Source organism: Dermacentor albipictus, chromosome 8 (genome assembly GCF_038994185.2).
Source record: "Dermacentor albipictus isolate Rhodes 1998 colony chromosome 8, USDA_Dalb.pri_finalv2, whole genome shotgun sequence".
NCBI classification, from domain to species: Eukaryota; Metazoa; Arthropoda; class Arachnida; order Ixodida; family Ixodidae; genus Dermacentor; species Dermacentor albipictus.
Genome location: NC_091828.1, coordinates 107270710 through 107288731, shown reverse-complemented (window position 1 = coordinate 107288731; position 18022 = coordinate 107270710). Strand labels below are relative to the sequence as shown.

At 47.9% G+C, this 18022-nt stretch overlaps 3 protein-coding genes across 3 annotated transcripts in view; 2 read left to right on the top strand and 1 right to left on the bottom strand.

Moving 5' to 3' along the window:
- Pex23 (peroxin 23) overlaps positions 1-18022 on the bottom strand; it is a 68216-nt gene that overhangs the window by 21543 nt on the left and 28651 nt on the right. The gene's annotated exons all lie outside the window — the stretch shown is intronic.
- Positions 54-1404, top strand: LOC139046624 (uncharacterized). The gene has a single exon (XM_070523968.1). The coding sequence runs from the start codon at positions 78-80 to the stop codon at positions 1392-1394; it is 1317 nt and encodes a 438-aa protein (XP_070380069.1). The 5' UTR covers positions 54-77; the 3' UTR covers positions 1395-1404.
- LOC139048965 (glycine, alanine and asparagine-rich protein-like) lies at positions 7391-16835 on the top strand. Its single transcript, XM_070523969.1, has 5 exons — positions 7391-7549; positions 9122-9480; positions 12164-12412; positions 13991-14083; positions 16669-16835. The coding sequence occupies exons 1-5, from the start codon at positions 7513-7515 to the stop codon at positions 16729-16731; spliced, it is 801 nt and encodes a 266-aa protein (XP_070380070.1). The 5' UTR covers positions 7391-7512; the 3' UTR covers positions 16732-16835.

The window sequence follows — 18022 nt, the reverse complement described above, 5'->3', positions numbered from 1 at the left end:
CGCATTCACTAGAAGCGCTTTTGTACTTCTTTCAAGCATCGAAGAAGAAGACGGCGTTCCGAACGGTCGCTTTTCTCATGTTCTCCGCTTCAAAGGATTTATCGGCCCCTGGCCGAGGTGCTACTCAGGCTTCAGCCAGCAGCAATGACTACCGTGTTGTGTTACCCCGTCTTCCTACCGGTAAGCTGGTTGTGGACTCCGTTTTCCTGCATGCTGACTTAAGTGGTCGACCGTACCGAGCCCAAGACTTCAGAGACGCCCTTCGGACCGTTATTGACCTGAAGGAAATAAGTTCCATCGGACAATTTCAGATGTCGCACGTGTGGATGGTGACGTGCAAATCAGGGATGACAAAATCAAAGCTAGTCGCATGCGGGGAATTATCCGTAAAAGGTAGACGCTGTGTCGTCATTGATCCTGAGCCCACGGAAGTTAAAATGAAGCTTTTGTGGCTTCCTGAGCGTTTGGAAGACGACTACATTCGAGATGCGCTCCAGGCTTACGGGAAAGTCAAGTCTATTTCAGCAGAAAGCTGGAGAGTATCGGAGATGGAACAAATGCGTACGCTAAATCGGGACGTGGTGTTGACTCTTGCCGATGGAGTGAGCGTGGGGGACGTTCCACATCTACTACCTGTTTGTGGAGTGCAGAGTCTCGTATTAATTCCAGGCCGGCCCCCACTTTGTCTGCGCTGTAACAAGGTGGGGCACATTCGTCGAAACTGCAGAACCCCACGTTGTGAAACCTGCCGGCGCTTTGGTCACACAGCTGAAGAATGTGTCGTAACATACGCCGATAAGTTACGACACAGAACAAAGCCTCCGGATGAAAGCTTGCAAGAACACATAATGGACATTACGGAGGTTCTTGACGCGACGGGAGACGTTCCCTCTTCCGCGGAGACCCGCTGTGCCACTAAGGCCCCTCTGCCTGTTGAAGACAGTCACAATGCCATCGCCCGTGAATGCCAACTGCCCACTGCCAACTGCCAACAATGCCAACTGCCCGTGAATAAAGAAAGTAGCGAAGAGAAAGATGACCAACCGAAGCAACAACCCAAAGGAGCACCCGCTACCACGGAGCCAGCTGCTGCCCAGCAAGCGAATGAGGGAGCCGGAAATGACTCATCTGATGCACCCAAGCAACTCGACACGTGCACTGAGCCGGCAGAGGACAGCCGAAGTAACGCGGATACTTCAGTTCCGAAGCGCCGTGCGACCAACAGATCGGAATCAAGCACAGACAGCGAGACGACCAGTACCACAAGAAAAGCACGTCGCCGCAAAACATCGAAACACTCAGGAAAGTGCCGACGATCACGGTCCAGAAGGCCTGGTGGGGTTTCGGAGGGAGCCTCACCGTTGCCCTCTAGGACCGATCACATAGATCATTAGGTCCAAATACTTGGTAGTCACCATGGCCCTGTCCCAGCAACTTCAATTCGCAACCTTGAACGTACGAGGCCTTAGGTCTTTGCAGAAACAGGCGCAGCTTCGCCGGCTTTTGTCTAGGAAGCGCCTCGACTTCGTCGCCGTGCAGGAGACGAAGATTGAGAGTGACGACGAGACAGAAAGGGCTTTGCGACCTTTTCTGTCTGAGTATAATGTTTGCGTTTCACACGCTCTTGGTTTATCCGCGGGCTGTTTCCTGTTTCTGAAAAAGAGCCTACTTTATTCAGCTTTTAGTTATCATGTCGACACTGAAGGTCGATATATATGTTGTGATTTTGTGTTGCAGGCTGTGCCATGGCGCATAGTCAACGTCTATGCATTTAATGACGCTGCAAAACGAGCTCTTTTATTTGATACTGTGTCTAGTCTATTGGACTGTGATCGCTGCATTGTTTTAATGGGAGATTTCAATTGTGTATGCGATCCGAACGATCGAAGCGGCCATAACACTCAGCGGGACAGGAGCGGTGAAGTTTTGTCTAACATAATAGAAAATGCAGGGCTCGTTGATATAGGAGTGTCGGGACAGGGAGCTCGCTCTTATACAAGAATTCAAGGTCATTCCTACGCCCGCCTTGATCGGATTTATGTTTCTTCATCACTCCTCTCTCGAGGACTATCCTGCATTACTATCCCCGTTTCATTCTCTGATCATTGTATGGTTATTGCAAACATTGGTGAAAAATTTGTAACTAATTTCCGACCACAGTGGGCACTCTGGAAGCTTAACTCTGAGCTCCTAAATGATCGGGAATTTATTAATCGCGTGCGCATGGCTCTAACCAATTCTCTGTCTAGTGACTTGCCATTATTTGCTGCTTGGGAACTCTTTAAACAAGAGGTTCGTACAGTGGCTATAGAAATTGGATCGGTGAAATCATTCTATAGAAAGTATGAAGAAAAAACGCTTCTTAAGAGCCTATGTAGCCTTTATGAGATTGAATGCGAAATGCCAGGCACTTACATTGTTGACATAGAAAACATTAAATGTGAGTTACAAAAGTATGACGCACTGCGTTACAGAGGTGCGCGAATTCGATCTCGAAACATGCGCGCTCTGCAATCTGAGCAACCAACACGTCAAGCTTTACTTGACGAGCGACGTCACGGTATTTCCAAAGTAATTCCGGAAATCTACTCCGAGGGTAGTCTTTTAACAAATACTCATGACATCATTTCTCAGTTCGAAATTTTCTACACTATGTTGTTTAGTGCCCCTCCGAATGATCACGATGCAAAAGTTTTAGAGAGTTTTGTATCTCTTGTAAAACCATTACAGGATGATGACTGTGCAGTCATCAGTGGTAGCCTTACGATTCAAGAAATTGAGCTAGCTATTGATCAGCTGCCTCTGTCGAAAACACCCGGCCCCGATGGACTTTCAAGTGAATTTTACACAGCTTTCAAATCAATTATCAGCCCCATATTATTGGATATTTTTATTACAAGTTTAGAAGTTGGCGCCCTTCCGCAGTCTTTTTGCAAAACCCACACAGTTTTAATTCCCAAAAGTTCAGATAAAGAGAAACTGCGTTCTGTTGAAGGCTATCGACCAATCACATTGTCAAACGTGGATTACAAAATTTTTGCAAAAGTTCTATCTAATAGATTGCAATTTGCGATGTCAATTCTAATTGGTTCCCATCAGACGTGTGGAATCAGGGGCCGATCAATTCAAACCAACATACATATCGCCCGTACCCTTTTTCAATACTGTTATGGTTCCACTGAGCAGCTTGCAATGCTCCAGGTAGACCTTGCTAAAGCTTTTGATCGTGTGAGCCACTCCTATTTATTTTCTCTTTTGGAGCATGTCAATGTTGGCTCCATTGTGCTTAAAGGCGTTAGGCTTTGCTACACCTGTTGTACTACTCGTTTAATTATTAATGGCCAACTCTCCGAACCCATTTCTATTTGCTCATCAGTAAAACAAGGATGCCCGATGTCCCCACTACTATTCGCCCTTTACCTGGAACCGCTATGCTTAAGCGTAATTCAGTCGAGTAACATCCATGGCTTCAATATACTGGGTAATGAAGTTAAAGTCTTAGCTTACGCAGACGATCTAGCGTTCTTCTGCACGGATAAGTCCAGTGTTGAAAAAGTAGTATCGAAAATAGAAGAATTTGGCAGTGTATCAGGAGCGCGAATGAACTCCTCAAAAAGTTTAGGCTTATGGTTTGGCTCATGGTGCTATACACCAGAACAGTTTGCAGGCGTTAAGTGGACTGATGTCCCGCCAAAGTATCTTGGCGTGCCGCTAGACGCATATAAATTAAGCGCACACTATTGGAAAGAACGGGTTTCGGTACTGCAAAGTTACGCCCAGACATTCGTTCCACAACGACTTTCTATTTTTGGGAAAGCCGAAGCCTGCAATAAGTTCTTGGCAACAAAAATTTTCTATGTATTGCAAGTTATCCATTGTGCTAGGCTATACATCCAACGCTTTCACCGTATCTTTGCGACCTTCGTATGGTCTTCAACTTTTGAGCCCATGAGGCGAGACAACATTTTTAGGCCTGTTAGCGAAGGTGGGCTGGGCTTAGTACACCTTTATGTGCGGCAGATAGTGTCTCGTTTCTTCTTTTTTCGCGATACTTCCCATCCTGTAATTCGTTCATACATGCAAGTCACACTTGTTAATGCGTTACCTGATTTAGTTGTTTCTTCAAGTTTTTCTTCGCGCTTATGCTTGTGGGGGTTCATGCAAGAAGTTTACTTGGCGGTTCGTTTCCTGACAGTTCGGTTTTCCACTGAATACTTGTATTCTGTGTCGCGCAAAACGTTGTACAAAGACTTACTATCCATGCTATTCCCTCCTCCACTTTACCGATCAATATACATTAAATTGCCAGGCCACGATGTGCTAAAGCGAGTTCGCAAAATGTATTTATCCCCTTGCTGCAAAACATTCTTTTATAAAGTTCATAGTGAAACCATACCGGTTAAAGCATGGCTACAAAAAAAGGGTATCTTTGTCTCTTCTGTTAACTGTCGCCTTTGTGATGTACCAGAGACAATTGAACATTGTTTTATTAGCTGCACCGACGCCATCCTTTTTTGGGATGTCCTCCAACGGACTTTAAAGAAAGACTTTGAGATTAACGCTCATACTGTGCGATACCTGCTGCCAACCTCTGATAATAGTGCACCTTTCGATATGTTTTTTGTCATGGGAATGCACAGTTTGTGGAAAACGCGAATGATGGACCGCAACGCCGAAACGGTTGTACCTACAAGGGCAAATTTTATCCAAATGACGCTACACCTAAAGCAGGTTTATGATGGACTCGGTGTGCAACCGGACTGGTACCCTATTTTGGTGAGGTGCTTATCCTTGCCACCCTTCTAAAGTGACACGAACGTTTCTACTCACAGTATGAACGCTGCCTCTTCTGTGTGACTTTCATTGTGCCCTCCATTCTCTGACTATGCAGAACTGGTGAACGTCTAGTTGAATGCAACTATAATAAATACCATGAAAGAAAGAAAAAAAAAAAAGAACTCGTGGCTGAGTGGTAGCGTCTCCGTCTCACACTCCGGAGACCCTGGTTCGATTCCCACCCAGCCCATCTTCGAAGTTGCTTTTTATTTATGAAGTGCCTGCAGTGATTTATCGCTCACGGCCAACGCCGCGGACGCCGACGCCGACGACACCGGCTTTTCTGCGACACGAGCTCCTTAACGCTATCGCGTTAAAACAACCCAACAAAGCACGAACACGAGGAGATACTACGGCATAGTTTGGTTTCTGTGCGCGAGCTGACGCTCTTTCTGGCGGCACCTGTTGCGGCTCATGACGAGCCATAAACCAGCAATGAATTTAATAAAGCGAAGCAAGAGAGTCTGCACTTTATTCGTTCAATAAATATTCAATTAAATTTTTTATGTGTTCATTTGTATGTTTAGTAGTCGACTAAACACCATTCTTTCTTGTCTAAATGTATTTCTTTCGTTCTTTTAGCTTCATTTTCTTGTGCTTGTCTTATTATTTCTGCGCTCCATTCCAAGCGCCCATCCCCCGTTGAGGGTACGCGCCATGTTTGATACCAACAAACAAGCAGACAAACACAAGAAGCGCAGCAACTCGACGCTTTTCGAGCTTTCCCGGTGGCAATGCAGTTCTACAGGTGCAACAGAAAAGTTTTCGCAAATAGGTCATGGCAGCACTGGACTCATCCCAGTATCGGACGGTTCTTCTCGCAAGCGCACTCAAACGCATCGAGGAGTCAGGGACTCATAGCGGCTCCTTGCATTAACCGACTTAATGAGATCGAAGAGTCAATGAGGTCGCGGGATGTTCTCTTTTCTTCTATCTTTCACTTGCAAACTCTCTCTTTTGTACTACGATACGCTGAATGTGAAACTACACCCACACTTTTATTGCGACACTTTAGGCGAATTTCCGCCGTCGCCGTGATGTTCCATATAAAGTCCATGTGCGATAACATCGCGACCGCGCGCCGTATTCTGTAGATGCGAGCGAAATCTTGCTAGGGTGAACCGAGACGGATGGTGACTTATTGCGGCGGTGACTCCTCGGACTCGCAAGGGAGGAAGGCGGGGAGACTGCGTGCCCTCTTCTCACGCTCGCAAGGGGGATAGAGAGAGAAGGAGATTCTTGATGATGGGTAGGAAAGGTTGGGGTAAAGTGCAGCGCAGTAACTGTCTCTCAGCAGAGGACACCTCGACCGCGCTGCACAGGGGGTAGGGAATGAAAGCAGGGGGAGAGAAAGAGCACCAGGAACAGCAGCACGCCGCGGAAATGTGATGGAGCTAAAGGCGGTCGGCGAGGCCGACAGCCTCGGCGAGTGTCAGGAGCGCACGTAGTAGTGAGGAGATGTGCGCGCGCTAGGGGGGTGGGGAGGGGGGCACGTTGGTGCACATCTTCTCTTCTACCTCCGGCTGCGACGGCTGAGCGCGACCGCCCGTCCCGTCTTGGAGGCAATCTGCGGTGGGTTCGAAGGCTAGGCGACCCGAGATGGCTAATGGCTTCGTGCGCGATGCGGTACCCACGGGTAGCAAGTCCTTTTCCCATCTGACAACGGCGCGCATGTTGTCAGGAGCGTGGTTCTCGTTGAAGCGAGTCACAGCACGAAGGGGAATTCGGTCGCCGCCAGCTGCCGCTCTTCTTCACGGCGGACTCCGGAAACTGCCTGCGGTTCTTTGACGTTCATCCTATGCACGGTACAACAACTACGCGAGGTCTTTTCTTTTTTTTTTTTCGCATACCGCCGCCCATCTGACTGCGGCATCGCCTCGGGCGAGGCCGAACCCGCGACGCTTAAGACAAAATTTAAACGTTGGCAAAGCTGTCGAAGTGTCCCGTGTACGCTGCTCTCGACACTGCACTTTTTCCATCTACACAGCCCCGTATGCAAGAGGCCCGCAATGTCGTTGCAGCAAACGTACACTGCGAGGGCCACGATCGTTTGCCACTGGTCGACCAAGAAAGAGAGAGAGAGAGAAAACTTTTATTGTGAAGTTTGGGTGGAGTTTTCTTTCCCAGCGGTGTGGGCTAGCGTGGCGTCTGCTTTGCCGCGACACTATCATCAGCCCATTCCGCCAACTTTATTTAATCACTGGAGGGGATTACGACCCCGTGTGTACTAAGTGCGACCATGGAGTGTTCGCCACTCGGGCACACATTCTCTGGGGATGCGAGGGTAACTCTCCCCCACAATCATTACTTCCAGCTCCCTCCGAGGAGGGTTGGAACCAGCTGCTGACAAGAGCAGACAAGAAAACGCAACTGGCACTCGTCTCGTGGGCCCAAGACGTCGCCCCCACCTGGGAGCCACACTAGGCCTACCTGCCCTAACTTCCTACCCTGCAGTGGCAAATAAAGTTGTTTCTCTCTTCTCTCTCTCTCGCCAACCGTATCTGGTCCTGCGGGTTGGAAATTTTCGTCTTCGTCGACCAAGGGTTCAAGAGGTCAGGCGGCACGCGCCACGCAGTGCGCGGCACGGGCTCCGAACGTTCGCAGCCGCCAGCCACGAGCGCGCACGGGACAGGCCAAGCTGGGGCTCAAGGCTAGCCCGGTGTCAAGCGCGGTGGCATGCTCGTACGGCTCTGCCTTCTACTCTGCGTTGCAGGTAAGCGACCAACCCGTCACCCCTTTCCCGTCACCCTCCCCACTTGCCGACTGTCGGCGACCTGCTCGGTCTCCCGTTCAAGTAACCTTAGGCCTAACTGACACAGCCGCCGTCACCGAAGTAACCTCAGGCCTAACTGACTCAGCCGCCGTCACCGTCACCGAAGTAACCTTAGGCCTAACTGACACAGCCGCCGTCACCGTCGTCCGCCACGAGAGAGAGTTTCCTCGACCGTTTCTCGATCCTGAAAAACGGTACGCCGGAGACATTAAACGATAATGCCACCGGCTTCTGTTCTTTCTCCCTTTTATGCGAAGCATACTAGCCGCACAACCACGCTCTTCCTTGCTGCGCCGGGCGCGGCCGCGTAGCTACCATATGACGTCATAACAGCTGCAAAAGCGGAGGCTCAACTCGTGCGCTCGCTTGCGGCCGCGTAGCTACACAGCCGGGTCTCAGCTCGTGCGCTCGCCTGAATGAGTTGTTTCTTCGTCTAGCCCAACCAAATATAGCCAAGCAACAGCAGTTCACCAGGCTAAACAGTGGTTCAACAACTAAAATGAAGGTTAGTATGCTTCGCATCCTGGGCTTAACCTTAGCTAAGCCACAGCCATTTTTTTTTTCTTAGAGATCGGGAAACGGGCGAGGGAACGCACTCTCCTGATGGACGACGGTGCCTTGACGGTGACGGGACGGCGGCTGTGATATATATAGTTGGACACGTTAATCGCGACCACCGGCTCACGATTAGCAAGATCGAGCCCCTCGGTTTCTATTCTTCTCTCGTGTGTGTATATACATATATGGTTGCCTAGTTTACAACTTAAAAGTTCATGCACCTCTGAACTGTTTACTGTCGACGTTTCGGCCTGAGACCGGCCTTTGTCCGCTCACGTACGTCTACGCGCGGGTAATTATCCGCAAACGTCACTGCGCACACCGGAATACCATGACACGCTAAATAGCTAAGGTTAAGCCCAGGATGCGAAGCATACTAGCCTTTATTTTAGTTGTTGAACCACTGTTTAGCCTGGTGAACTGCTGTTGCTTCGCTATATTTGGTTCGGCTAGACGAAGAAGCAAGGAAGCAGCAAGGAAGAGCGTGGTTGTGCGGCTAGTATGCTTCGCATAAAAGCTCTCCGACGACTGTCTCATTAATGCCCGCCGGTGGAACACCGACCGCACTCACATTTTTTTCCGCCTTGCCACATTCGTCCCGTCTTTCTCTCCTTCATCCTTTTCTTCCCATTCCCTCTTCCCCGTGTGACCATTTGTGACTCTAATTGCAATTTCTGTAAGGCCACACACGTCAGCGAACTCACTGCAATTTCATTCTTTCCTTCCCTCCGCTCTCTCCCTGTTATCTTTGTGTTCCCCCTTTCCCGTTCCCCCAGTGTAGGGTAGCCAACCGGACGTGATTCTGGTTACCCTCCCTACCTTCTTCTTATCTCTTTCCCTCCCTCCCCCCTTCCCCGTGCAGTGCTGTTGAGATGTCCTCCTGTGAGAGACAGTTACGGCGCTGCACTCATCTCTTCCTTTTCCTTTCCTAAAATCACTTCACGACATGCGCAGCGGCTCTCGCCAAGCGCCACCGACCAGCGGTCGCCGAGCTCGCGCCGGGGGAGGAGCGCGTCCCGTCGGACGCCATCGGTGACGTCGCGCTACGAGACCGGCTCGAGACTGTCCACCGGGCGAGACTGGCGCGTCTCCTCAGACTGCGCCGCCAGCAGCAGCAGCAGCAGCCGGGCTCGCCGGAGAGCCGGCCGCGACCCGCGCCTGTGGCGCATGGCGGCCCGGACGCAGCCATGGCGGCGCCTGAAGGAGCTGGGGGCGGGGGACGCGACTACGACGACAACGATGACTACAGCGGCGGCGACGACGGCGACACTCTGTACGCCGACGAGGAGGAGGAGGGTCAAGGTGGTGGAATGGTACGCACACGACGGGGGCCGGCGGCGATGTGGGCTGGTGGTTTCGTCTTGGAACGAGAGGTTTGTCGCGGGGACAGGGGAACAAGGACACCAGAAGTGCATGCATCGATGATGTGCCTTCTCGTGTCATTGTTCTTCGTCCGTGTGCTGCAACTCTGTAGTTTCGAGGTGGAGGAGGAGGGTCAAGGTGGTGGAATGGTACGCACACGACGGGGGCGGAAGATGTGGGCTGGTGGTTTCGTCTTGGAACGAGAGGTTTGTAGCGGGGACAGGGGAACAAGGACACCAGAAGTGCATGCATCGATGATGTGCCTTCTCGTGTCATTGTTCTTCGTCCGTGTGCTGCAACTCTGTAGTTTCGAGGTGGAGGAGGAGGGTCAAGGTGGTGGAATGGTACGCACGCGACGGGGGCGGCGGCGATGTGGGCTGGTGGTTTCGTCTTGGAACGAGAGGTTTGTAGCGCGCGGACAAAAGGAACAAGAACACGAGAAGTGCATGCATCGATCATGTGCCTTCTCGTGTCTTTGTTCTTCGTCCGTGTGCTGCAACTCTGTAGTTTCAAGGTGGAATGGTCAGTAAATGAGAATGGCAATGTGGGCTTGTCGGTCATCTTGAAACGAGAGGTTGTAGTGAGGACAAACGAACAAGGACATGAGAAGTGTGCGTATTTCTTTGTGCCTTCTCGTGTCTTTGTTCCCCGTCCGTGCGCTGCAGTTCTCTAGTTTCAAGGTGGAATGAGGTGGAATGGGAACAGAGGAGGAGGAGGATCAGAGCAGTGGAATGGTAAGCACACAACGGGGCGGCGATGTGGGCTTGTCAGCCATCCTGAAATGAGAGGTTGTAGCGTGGACAACGAACAAGGACATGAGAAGTGTGTGCATTCATCATGTGCCTTCTTGTGTCTTTGTTCCTTGTCTGTGTGCTGCAATTTTCTAGTTTCAAGGTGGAATGAGAACAGAGGAGAATCAGAGCGGTGGAATGGTAAGTAAACAAGAATGGCAATGTGGGCTTGTCAGTCATCTTGAAACGAGAGGTTGTAGCGAGGACAAAGGAACGAGGACACGGGAAATGTGTGTGTACTCCTTATGTGCCTTCTCGTGTCTTTGTTCCTTGTCGGCATGCTACAACTCTCTCGTTTCAAGGTGCAATGAGGGTGGAATGGAACACGGGCCCCTCCTTGCCAGTAATATTTTTTTTCTCTTGCCACGACATCAATTTGAAGGAATAACACTGTAAGGAGAAACCCTAAACTAACTTAAATGGATGAAATTCATTTTTTCGTAGATTTCAGTGCACAGTCGACAAAACTCACATTAGTAATTTGCGCAAAATTGGTTGAATATTCGGGGAGAACATGAATGTTTAAGTAAAGTTTTGAATTGCATGCTGAAACCCCAGCGTCAGTGTGACCTCACGTATTTCCATGTATTCTTTTTGTATATGGGTCGCTGAGGCTCAGTAAAGGTTCTCGAAACTTGCTGCGGAATACAATTTAGTCATTCTCTACCTATGAGATAATGAGCTAGGCTAAAGCAAAGCCCGTCAAAATCCATGCTGTGACAGCAAGCTCGCATGGGAACTTCAATGTAGCGTCGCCACGAGTCTTCAAGACACAATTCATTTTAAACAGCGGCAAAAAAAAACAAAACACTTGGACAAGGAAGAGCACAGAACAGCCGTAGTCCTGTGCTCTTCCTTGTCCATGCCTTTTTTTTTTTGGCGCTGTTTAAAATGAATGACCCGTACCAACTAGCTCACACCCAAACTCCTCTAAGTCTTCAAGACATCAACACCCTGCAGCCACGGTCAGGAGGGTCCGAGAAGGTTAGCAAAAACGGTATGCAGCCATGATGTTACCGCACTTTATGCAGAACACGAGCGAAACCGAGAATTCGCCTGGAGCATCCATTTATAAAAAGCTTCACTTTAAAATGTGAGGGACCTCCAAAGTAGCAGGACAAGAGCAAGTGGTCTATTGCAAGCATGGGCTCCCTGTTGCATGTAGCAAAATAACTGGTTCGCAGCATTGCTTAAAGGTCGGAAACATTTTCTTACCTGGCCCATAAAATGCCTCGGTGTTCCTTTATTCTTTCTGTTTAGTGTCCCGTAAACATACTGCAGACTAATAATCAATGTTTGCAAAGAGAAACTGGGTTGCTTGCTTGCATTACTAAGAAACAGAAACATGCTTGCCTCTTAGGCAGAATGAGGGTTTACATCAATTTACTTATACATTGCTAAAATCTTTAAGCCCACGAACAATGTTTAGTATGATTCAGTACGAGGGGACACATTCTGCTAAAACATTCAATTTGATCTGGAAAAATGTTTGCTACTGTCTGACAGACACGTCTCTTTCACTTCTACAGCAAGGCTAAATGCTGGGCGATTTGGTACATCATAGTCAACTAAGATGAAAACCGGCAGGAAGAAAATAAACACATAAGCAAGAAATCCAGCATCGTCCCAAGTCCAGCATGATCCTCAGTCCAGTATGTCCAGAGCCCAGCATCATTTGAAATAGAAACTATTTGTAGGTGGCTCGAATAACTAACAATTTCTGAAAAAAATTTATAGTTCCAAATAAGTTCTAAATATAGTTAAATACAAATCTGTGACAGACGTGTCTTTCTCATCTTTGCTACCTTCTCTCCCTTGCGAAAAAACAAACGAAAAAAAACAGCATGGCGGTGTTGGAGGAGGAAGAGGAGGAGGAAAGCAAGGAGACGGACGATCTGGTGGACGGGTCGGGAGTAGTCACCGGGATCCGTACACTGATGTTGGAGACGACGACGACAACTACAACAACGACAACAAAGGGAGAGGGCACAAGGGACTCTCCGGGGGAGAACTAGAAGGTGTAAACGGGAAAGACGGACCAGCCAGTTCCCGGGATGACCAGAGGATGTGGGGACGCATGGACTGCATTGTGGTAAGTGCACTCGTCATCGCCTAACCTAACCTAAGCTAACCTAAACCCAACTTGAGATAACGTAAGTCTAGACTATCTGAAGGGACGCTAATGGCAAGAGTGCACACTTTTGGGCTACTTGGCAAGTGCACTGAGCAAATAAGAACCTGACATGGGCACTAGTGGCGCCTGTGGTGCCCAAATAACTAGGTACCCGTGGGCTGGTTGGCAGCGATTGTAGCTTTTGAAGTGGTGTAGACATACAGACAGCTGACAGCTGCACTAATTTTCACTTGAATGTTTATTTCGAAGAGTGGCGTATCTATACGTGAGCTGAAGAGGGAGCTTTAGCCCTCGGCCAACTCCAATTTCCTGATTCAAATGCACGTAAAATGCAGAAAATGCTTTTTTTTTTAGCCAACTGGTGGGATCTTTTGAATGGATTTTGTTGGGTTTGAGAGAAAGATAACATTTAGCAACCACGAGTTTGATTTAGGCCTTGAATTTTTGTACAATTGTTGGTAAATGCCTAAGCTTAAAATATACAAGCACGAAAATGCAATTTTCAACTGCCCCTGTTGTACCACCTCATGCGGGCAAATGCAATATTGAATAGATAGCTTATGTAACACTGTTACACTATTTACGACGGTTTTGCAAAAGTCCTACTCACAAATTAGTGGTATATGTGAGAGTAGTGTATAAAACATAAATTTTGTCCCCTTTGGATGCATCACTAGGTGTAGTTTACAGTGCTTATAACACAGTATGAAAATGTTACCGATCTGTAGTAGAGGTTGCTGTGAACATGTGAGCCACTACACTCCATGCAGCAGGGAATCTACAATCTGCTTTAAAACACAGCGAAAAATCACTTGCCCTCACTCCAGCTATGTCATCATGCAATCATCAAAAGCAGCTGGCCTACCAACACTTTTGGCTGATTTCGTGATAGCGAAAGCATTCTCAGTAATACATAATTTCCAATATTGAGTTAAACATATGAGAAATAATTGTTTGTGGCCTCAAGAAGAAAGGAAAATCATTCCATCTTTGAGCTGCTAGTGGCTAGGTCTGCTGCACATGTCCTCAGAGATCACCGCGGCGTGCTGCATAGCGTAGTCTACCGCGGCTGCCACAGGGGTGCCGCGACGAGCCCCTTTGCTGCTGTGACACTCAACTTTCAGCCGGGGTTTTGCCCTCTTGGTTTCTCGACTGTCTAGCTTCTTGCAAGCTAGCAGAGACAAAAGTAGAAAGCTGGGTATCGGTGCGATAACTAAACTTATAGTTGGAGGCGAAAAATTTTGGGGGCATGACATTAGTGAGACGACGTCCTTTAATGGTGAGGCCATTTTATGATTAGCTAGAAAAGTGTTTCAGGCCCCTTTTAATAACTGCACTTAATGTCCTGTAAGCAGCTCATAAGAAGAATTCGAAGAGGAGGTGACAAGCCCTAGGTACTGTTTTCATGGTCATTTAGGGTGATCTAGTTTCAAAAATAACCATCAGAGCAGCAGAACAGTAGCTTACAATTTCTGCTCTGTTGCTTTATTGGCATGAAACTTTCTGCTATGTTTGACATTGCTGTTGCTTGCGCAGGACCCTGTGAACCACTGCATCGAGTGGTGCCGCCTGAAACCCACCGACACCCGCCTCCGTCAAAACCGGGACAACGAACCTTGCCGCTACTGGGTGAGTGGCGCTGAGAACATGCCAAATTTCCTGAAATTCCTCGAGGAGCAGTGCACTTATTTTTGCGGCTAGAGCAGACTACCCCGGAAAATGAAGCGAACTGCAAAGCACCGATTGCAATAGCAATTAGTAGTAGGTAGCTGTACAATGTAGTTGCAGTAGTTTTATCGGTAGTATAAACTTGTAAACATTCGCTTACTAACTAAATTAACAATGACAGAATGTGTGAACGTGACTCAACGAGGACGCAGATAGAAACAGACACACAGAGAGTTAGCTGTCTTCGTGTGTCTGCTTCTTTCTACATCCTTGTTCAGTCGCGCTTACACATTATATCATGGATTCAAATCAACTAGCCTGCCAACGCGTTCTAACTAAATTAGCCAGCACAGTGTCATGCGCGCACAGGTAAACATGAACACGTCTTGCCCGATGGACGCATAAACTCGCTGTCAGAATTCTGGAGTGAGGAATTGCGGCAGCAGCGTGTAAATTGACCTTCATGCATCTCTCACTTTAACGCGAATGAAATGTCAAAAGCACAGCAAGGTCCTACAGGCACTCTGCAAACATTGCAGATCGCTTTGAAAATGAGGCATGCATGGGTGTACACTTTGGCTACAAAGCAGATCGCTTTCAAGGCACACGAGTGCCGGCAAAGCGTCCCTACGACGTCCAACCGAAGGCGTCTACTACGGCATCCGCGATTCGCGTGGTTAATGCCGTAGTAGACACCGAGGTTGTCTCCACTCTGTACGGAGCGACGGGTGAGGAGGACATCGAGGCATCCCAGCAGCCGCTGGAAAGGAATGCCCCTCCTCCCTTGCCTGAACACACTGCCTCGTGTGCGACAGGAGAGGGCCCACATCCGGGCCGCGTTCCTCACTTGCGCATGAGATTGAACGGCGTTCACCGGCTCACCCTCTCACGCTTTCACTCGCACATACAGCATACGGTGCGGCGACGATTCTATTGCCCTTGGACTTTATACGGAACCTCACAGCGATGCCGATGGCAGAAATGTGCCTGGAGTGTCCACACAGTTGCTATCACAATAAAATGGTGCAAGGACGATTACACATATCCTGTTAGAATGCGAGAATGTACTACTATACATCCAAAAATTGATACGTATGTGGTCAGTCTATACGAATGAGGCCCTGGGGACTTGAGGACTGTAATGAGCGGCTAAGCAGCACAGCAAATATAGGCAAGAGATGTTTGGAATATTTGTGATGCATAGGTAGACAAGAACCAATTGGGATGTCTAATTAAACATTAAACACATAGCAGGAGGTTAGAATTAAAACATATTTAAAGATGGTAAAGCTTCATATGAACTATGTTAAGAGCGTGGTGGCACATGCACTACCCCATTTCAAATATGAATATTCATAAATGCAAGTAGGCAGTGCTGCTGCTTGCCAGAGATTGAGAGCAGGTTGTAGTTTTTAGATAACGAACCAGAGCAGCGCAAACAAGCAGCAACTGTGCTAGTGTTTAGATTATCGCAGATGACTCAGAGCACCTGTGAAGTGTTTCAATTATCGCGAGATAACGTCAAAATCAAGCAGGGAGCATCAACATGGTGACCTGTCACATGATGCTGCATCATCGTCTCTACGTTCAAGCGAATAAAAAGCTTAGATCAATAAAACATGAGGAGACAGTTTCTACATGTTAATTTCATGTTTCCAAACATATCAGTCAGTCGATTGATAAGAGGATACGGAATCAATGTTTCATCTGGACCAGAGGGCCTTTCATCGAACTTTGGACTTCAGAGGAGGCTTAATACTGTTTGTTTTCTCTGCCTGTATCTGTAACTTACAATAATGAACCAATAGAGTAAAGCCTTGTTAATTTGTACCCATTTATTAAGTAATTCCGGTTTAAATACAATCGTGATGAATGCCACGCCCTGGCCCCATTGAGCCTAACACATTGGCTGATCACTTAAGCCATAGTCACCTGACACAAGCCGAACCGTTAGTGAGCAGTATTTACTTCATTTTTCAACGTGTACAAGCGTGAAACTGGCGAAAAAGTCATGCACGCGGACCATATATAGTGAAAGTGTGGCACACGGGTCTTTCCCGGACTGCAGTCACCGCCAATAGTCACACCAAAACATTACAGTCATGACGCATCTCCTGCTCCCATAGCTTCTAGCGCTTCCATGTTGTCGTCATGGATGACAACGTGGATGATTGCCCTTCCATATCTGACGCGGCTAGCGCATTGACCGTAATGAGGGAATTCACAGGGAAGTGGGGCCTCATGCAGAAACTGGCTCGCAGCCTTGCCGAGTTTGAGGATGCTGTCATCGGTGCACGGCCACCAAAGCTTGTCTGCCGGGTGTGTTTGAGCGAGAAATAACATGCTTCTTTTGGACCAGTAAGTCTATAGCTGATCATCTGCCATTGTCAGTTAAGTAGCACATCGCTTAGTGTGCACCTCATCTACATTAACGAGGTTTTGCTGTACCAATCACCAAGCTTTCGGTTCTACTGAAATATTTTATGTCTGCAGCAGCCTGAACTCAAGTGACCTAACACGGTAAAATCGTCTGCTCTCGTTTGCAGAAGGGAGACTCTAAAAACAGGTGGATGCAAAGCGGAGTGTGCCACAACGGGAGGTGTGGCTGATCAAGCGGCACCAGATGCCAAGAAACCATTTTTTTTCTTTCTTTCTTTCCTTGTTTTCTTGTTCTTTTTCACTAATAAAGAGATAGTCATTTTGTCCTTGAAAACACTGCCTGCTTTCATCTCCTGAGCAAACGTTGAAGTTGATGATTTCATAGGTCATGCTTCATTCATTGTCATGTTCCATGGGCAGCAATGCCAAGTCAGGCACGAAATGGAGGCCTTGTCTTTGAGTAGTCTTGCCTAAAATGAAACTTCTCAGAAAGCACACCCTTGTTGATGCTTGCGCATGTATTCATGAATGGGCGTTCAACTACACAAACCATGAAACTGCTTGTTGCTTGATTGCTCTAGTCGCTTAAGCTCTCGCAGTCGCTTAAGCAGTATACATCACTGTAGTGCTTTTTTAGTGGATGTTTACAGTCGAGGAGTGGTGCCTATCTTGAACAAGTAATTGCTTCAGGATAGCTACTCGTCATTAGGAATTTGCAGGCACAAGTTTAGGTCATCTGGCGCAAGACAAGGGGTCCCTGAAGAATGCTAGGAGAAGGCTTTGTCCTGCAGTGGACATAACTAGATTGACGATGACAAGTTACATTCCCTCTTCATTTCCTAAAGTCGAGGAGAGTATTGTGTGGAGAAATGTTCAGTAATAGGGAGGTGAAAATGCAAAAATTCAGAGGGCCTCACTAGGTTAACAAACGGTGTGTAGCTCAAGTGGTGAATGTTCTTGCAGTAAAAGACATCCTGTATTGTGCTGTACCGTACAACTTTTAGAATTTTTTTTTTTTCACCTTCCCTTTAGCTTTTAGTGCCTTTCCATCTCTCATCCCTTCCCTACGCAGATTATACACACACTGGCAGGCTCTCGCTTTAGTGTTTCGCCAAAATTTACGGCAGGGCATGGCGAGAAACTCTTGCAAGTTTTCGTGTCCAAGAGCTGTATTTCATAAGCACTCTGTTCTTTCAATTCAATTTTTGTCATGCGTGGCAGGGGGTGGCCAATACTCACAATTATGGCCAATGACAAAGGACAAGAATAAGACGAAGAGTTACAAAGTACAGGCACAAAAGTAAATTCAAGCTACAGGCAGACCTCTTTCGCATCGACTAGGGTTCTTTATCATCTTCGAGGATAGCCTTTTTGCCACAGCTTCAGCACTACCTATCGTCTCTACCCTTTTCCAATTGGGTCACAAACTATCATTCCTGAAATAAGCTTTCTTTCCTTCAAATACGTCGCACGCCCTTGCATTACTCACTCCATGTCAACTTGGACCATTCCAGTGAGTTG

What these genes read in the sequence shown, in the direction of transcription:
- LOC139048965 (XM_070523969.1), top strand. Translation starts at nt 7,513, where the DNA reads ATGCTCGTACGGCTCTGCCTTCTACTCTGCGTTGCAG. An exon ending in CCTTCTACTCTGCGTTGCAG is followed by an intron (nt 7,550 to 9,121) that starts GTAAGCGACCAA and finishes CGACATGCGCAG; the next exon opens with CGGCTCTCGCCAAGCGCCAC. An exon ending in ACGAACCTTGCCGCTACTGG is followed by an intron (nt 14,084 to 16,668) that starts GTGAGTGGCGCT and finishes TCTCGTTTGCAG; the next exon opens with AAGGGAGACTCTAAAAACAG.
- LOC139046624 (XM_070523968.1), top strand. Translation starts at nt 78, where the DNA reads ATGTTCTCCGCTTCAAAGGATTTATCGGCCCCTGGCCGAGGTGCTACT.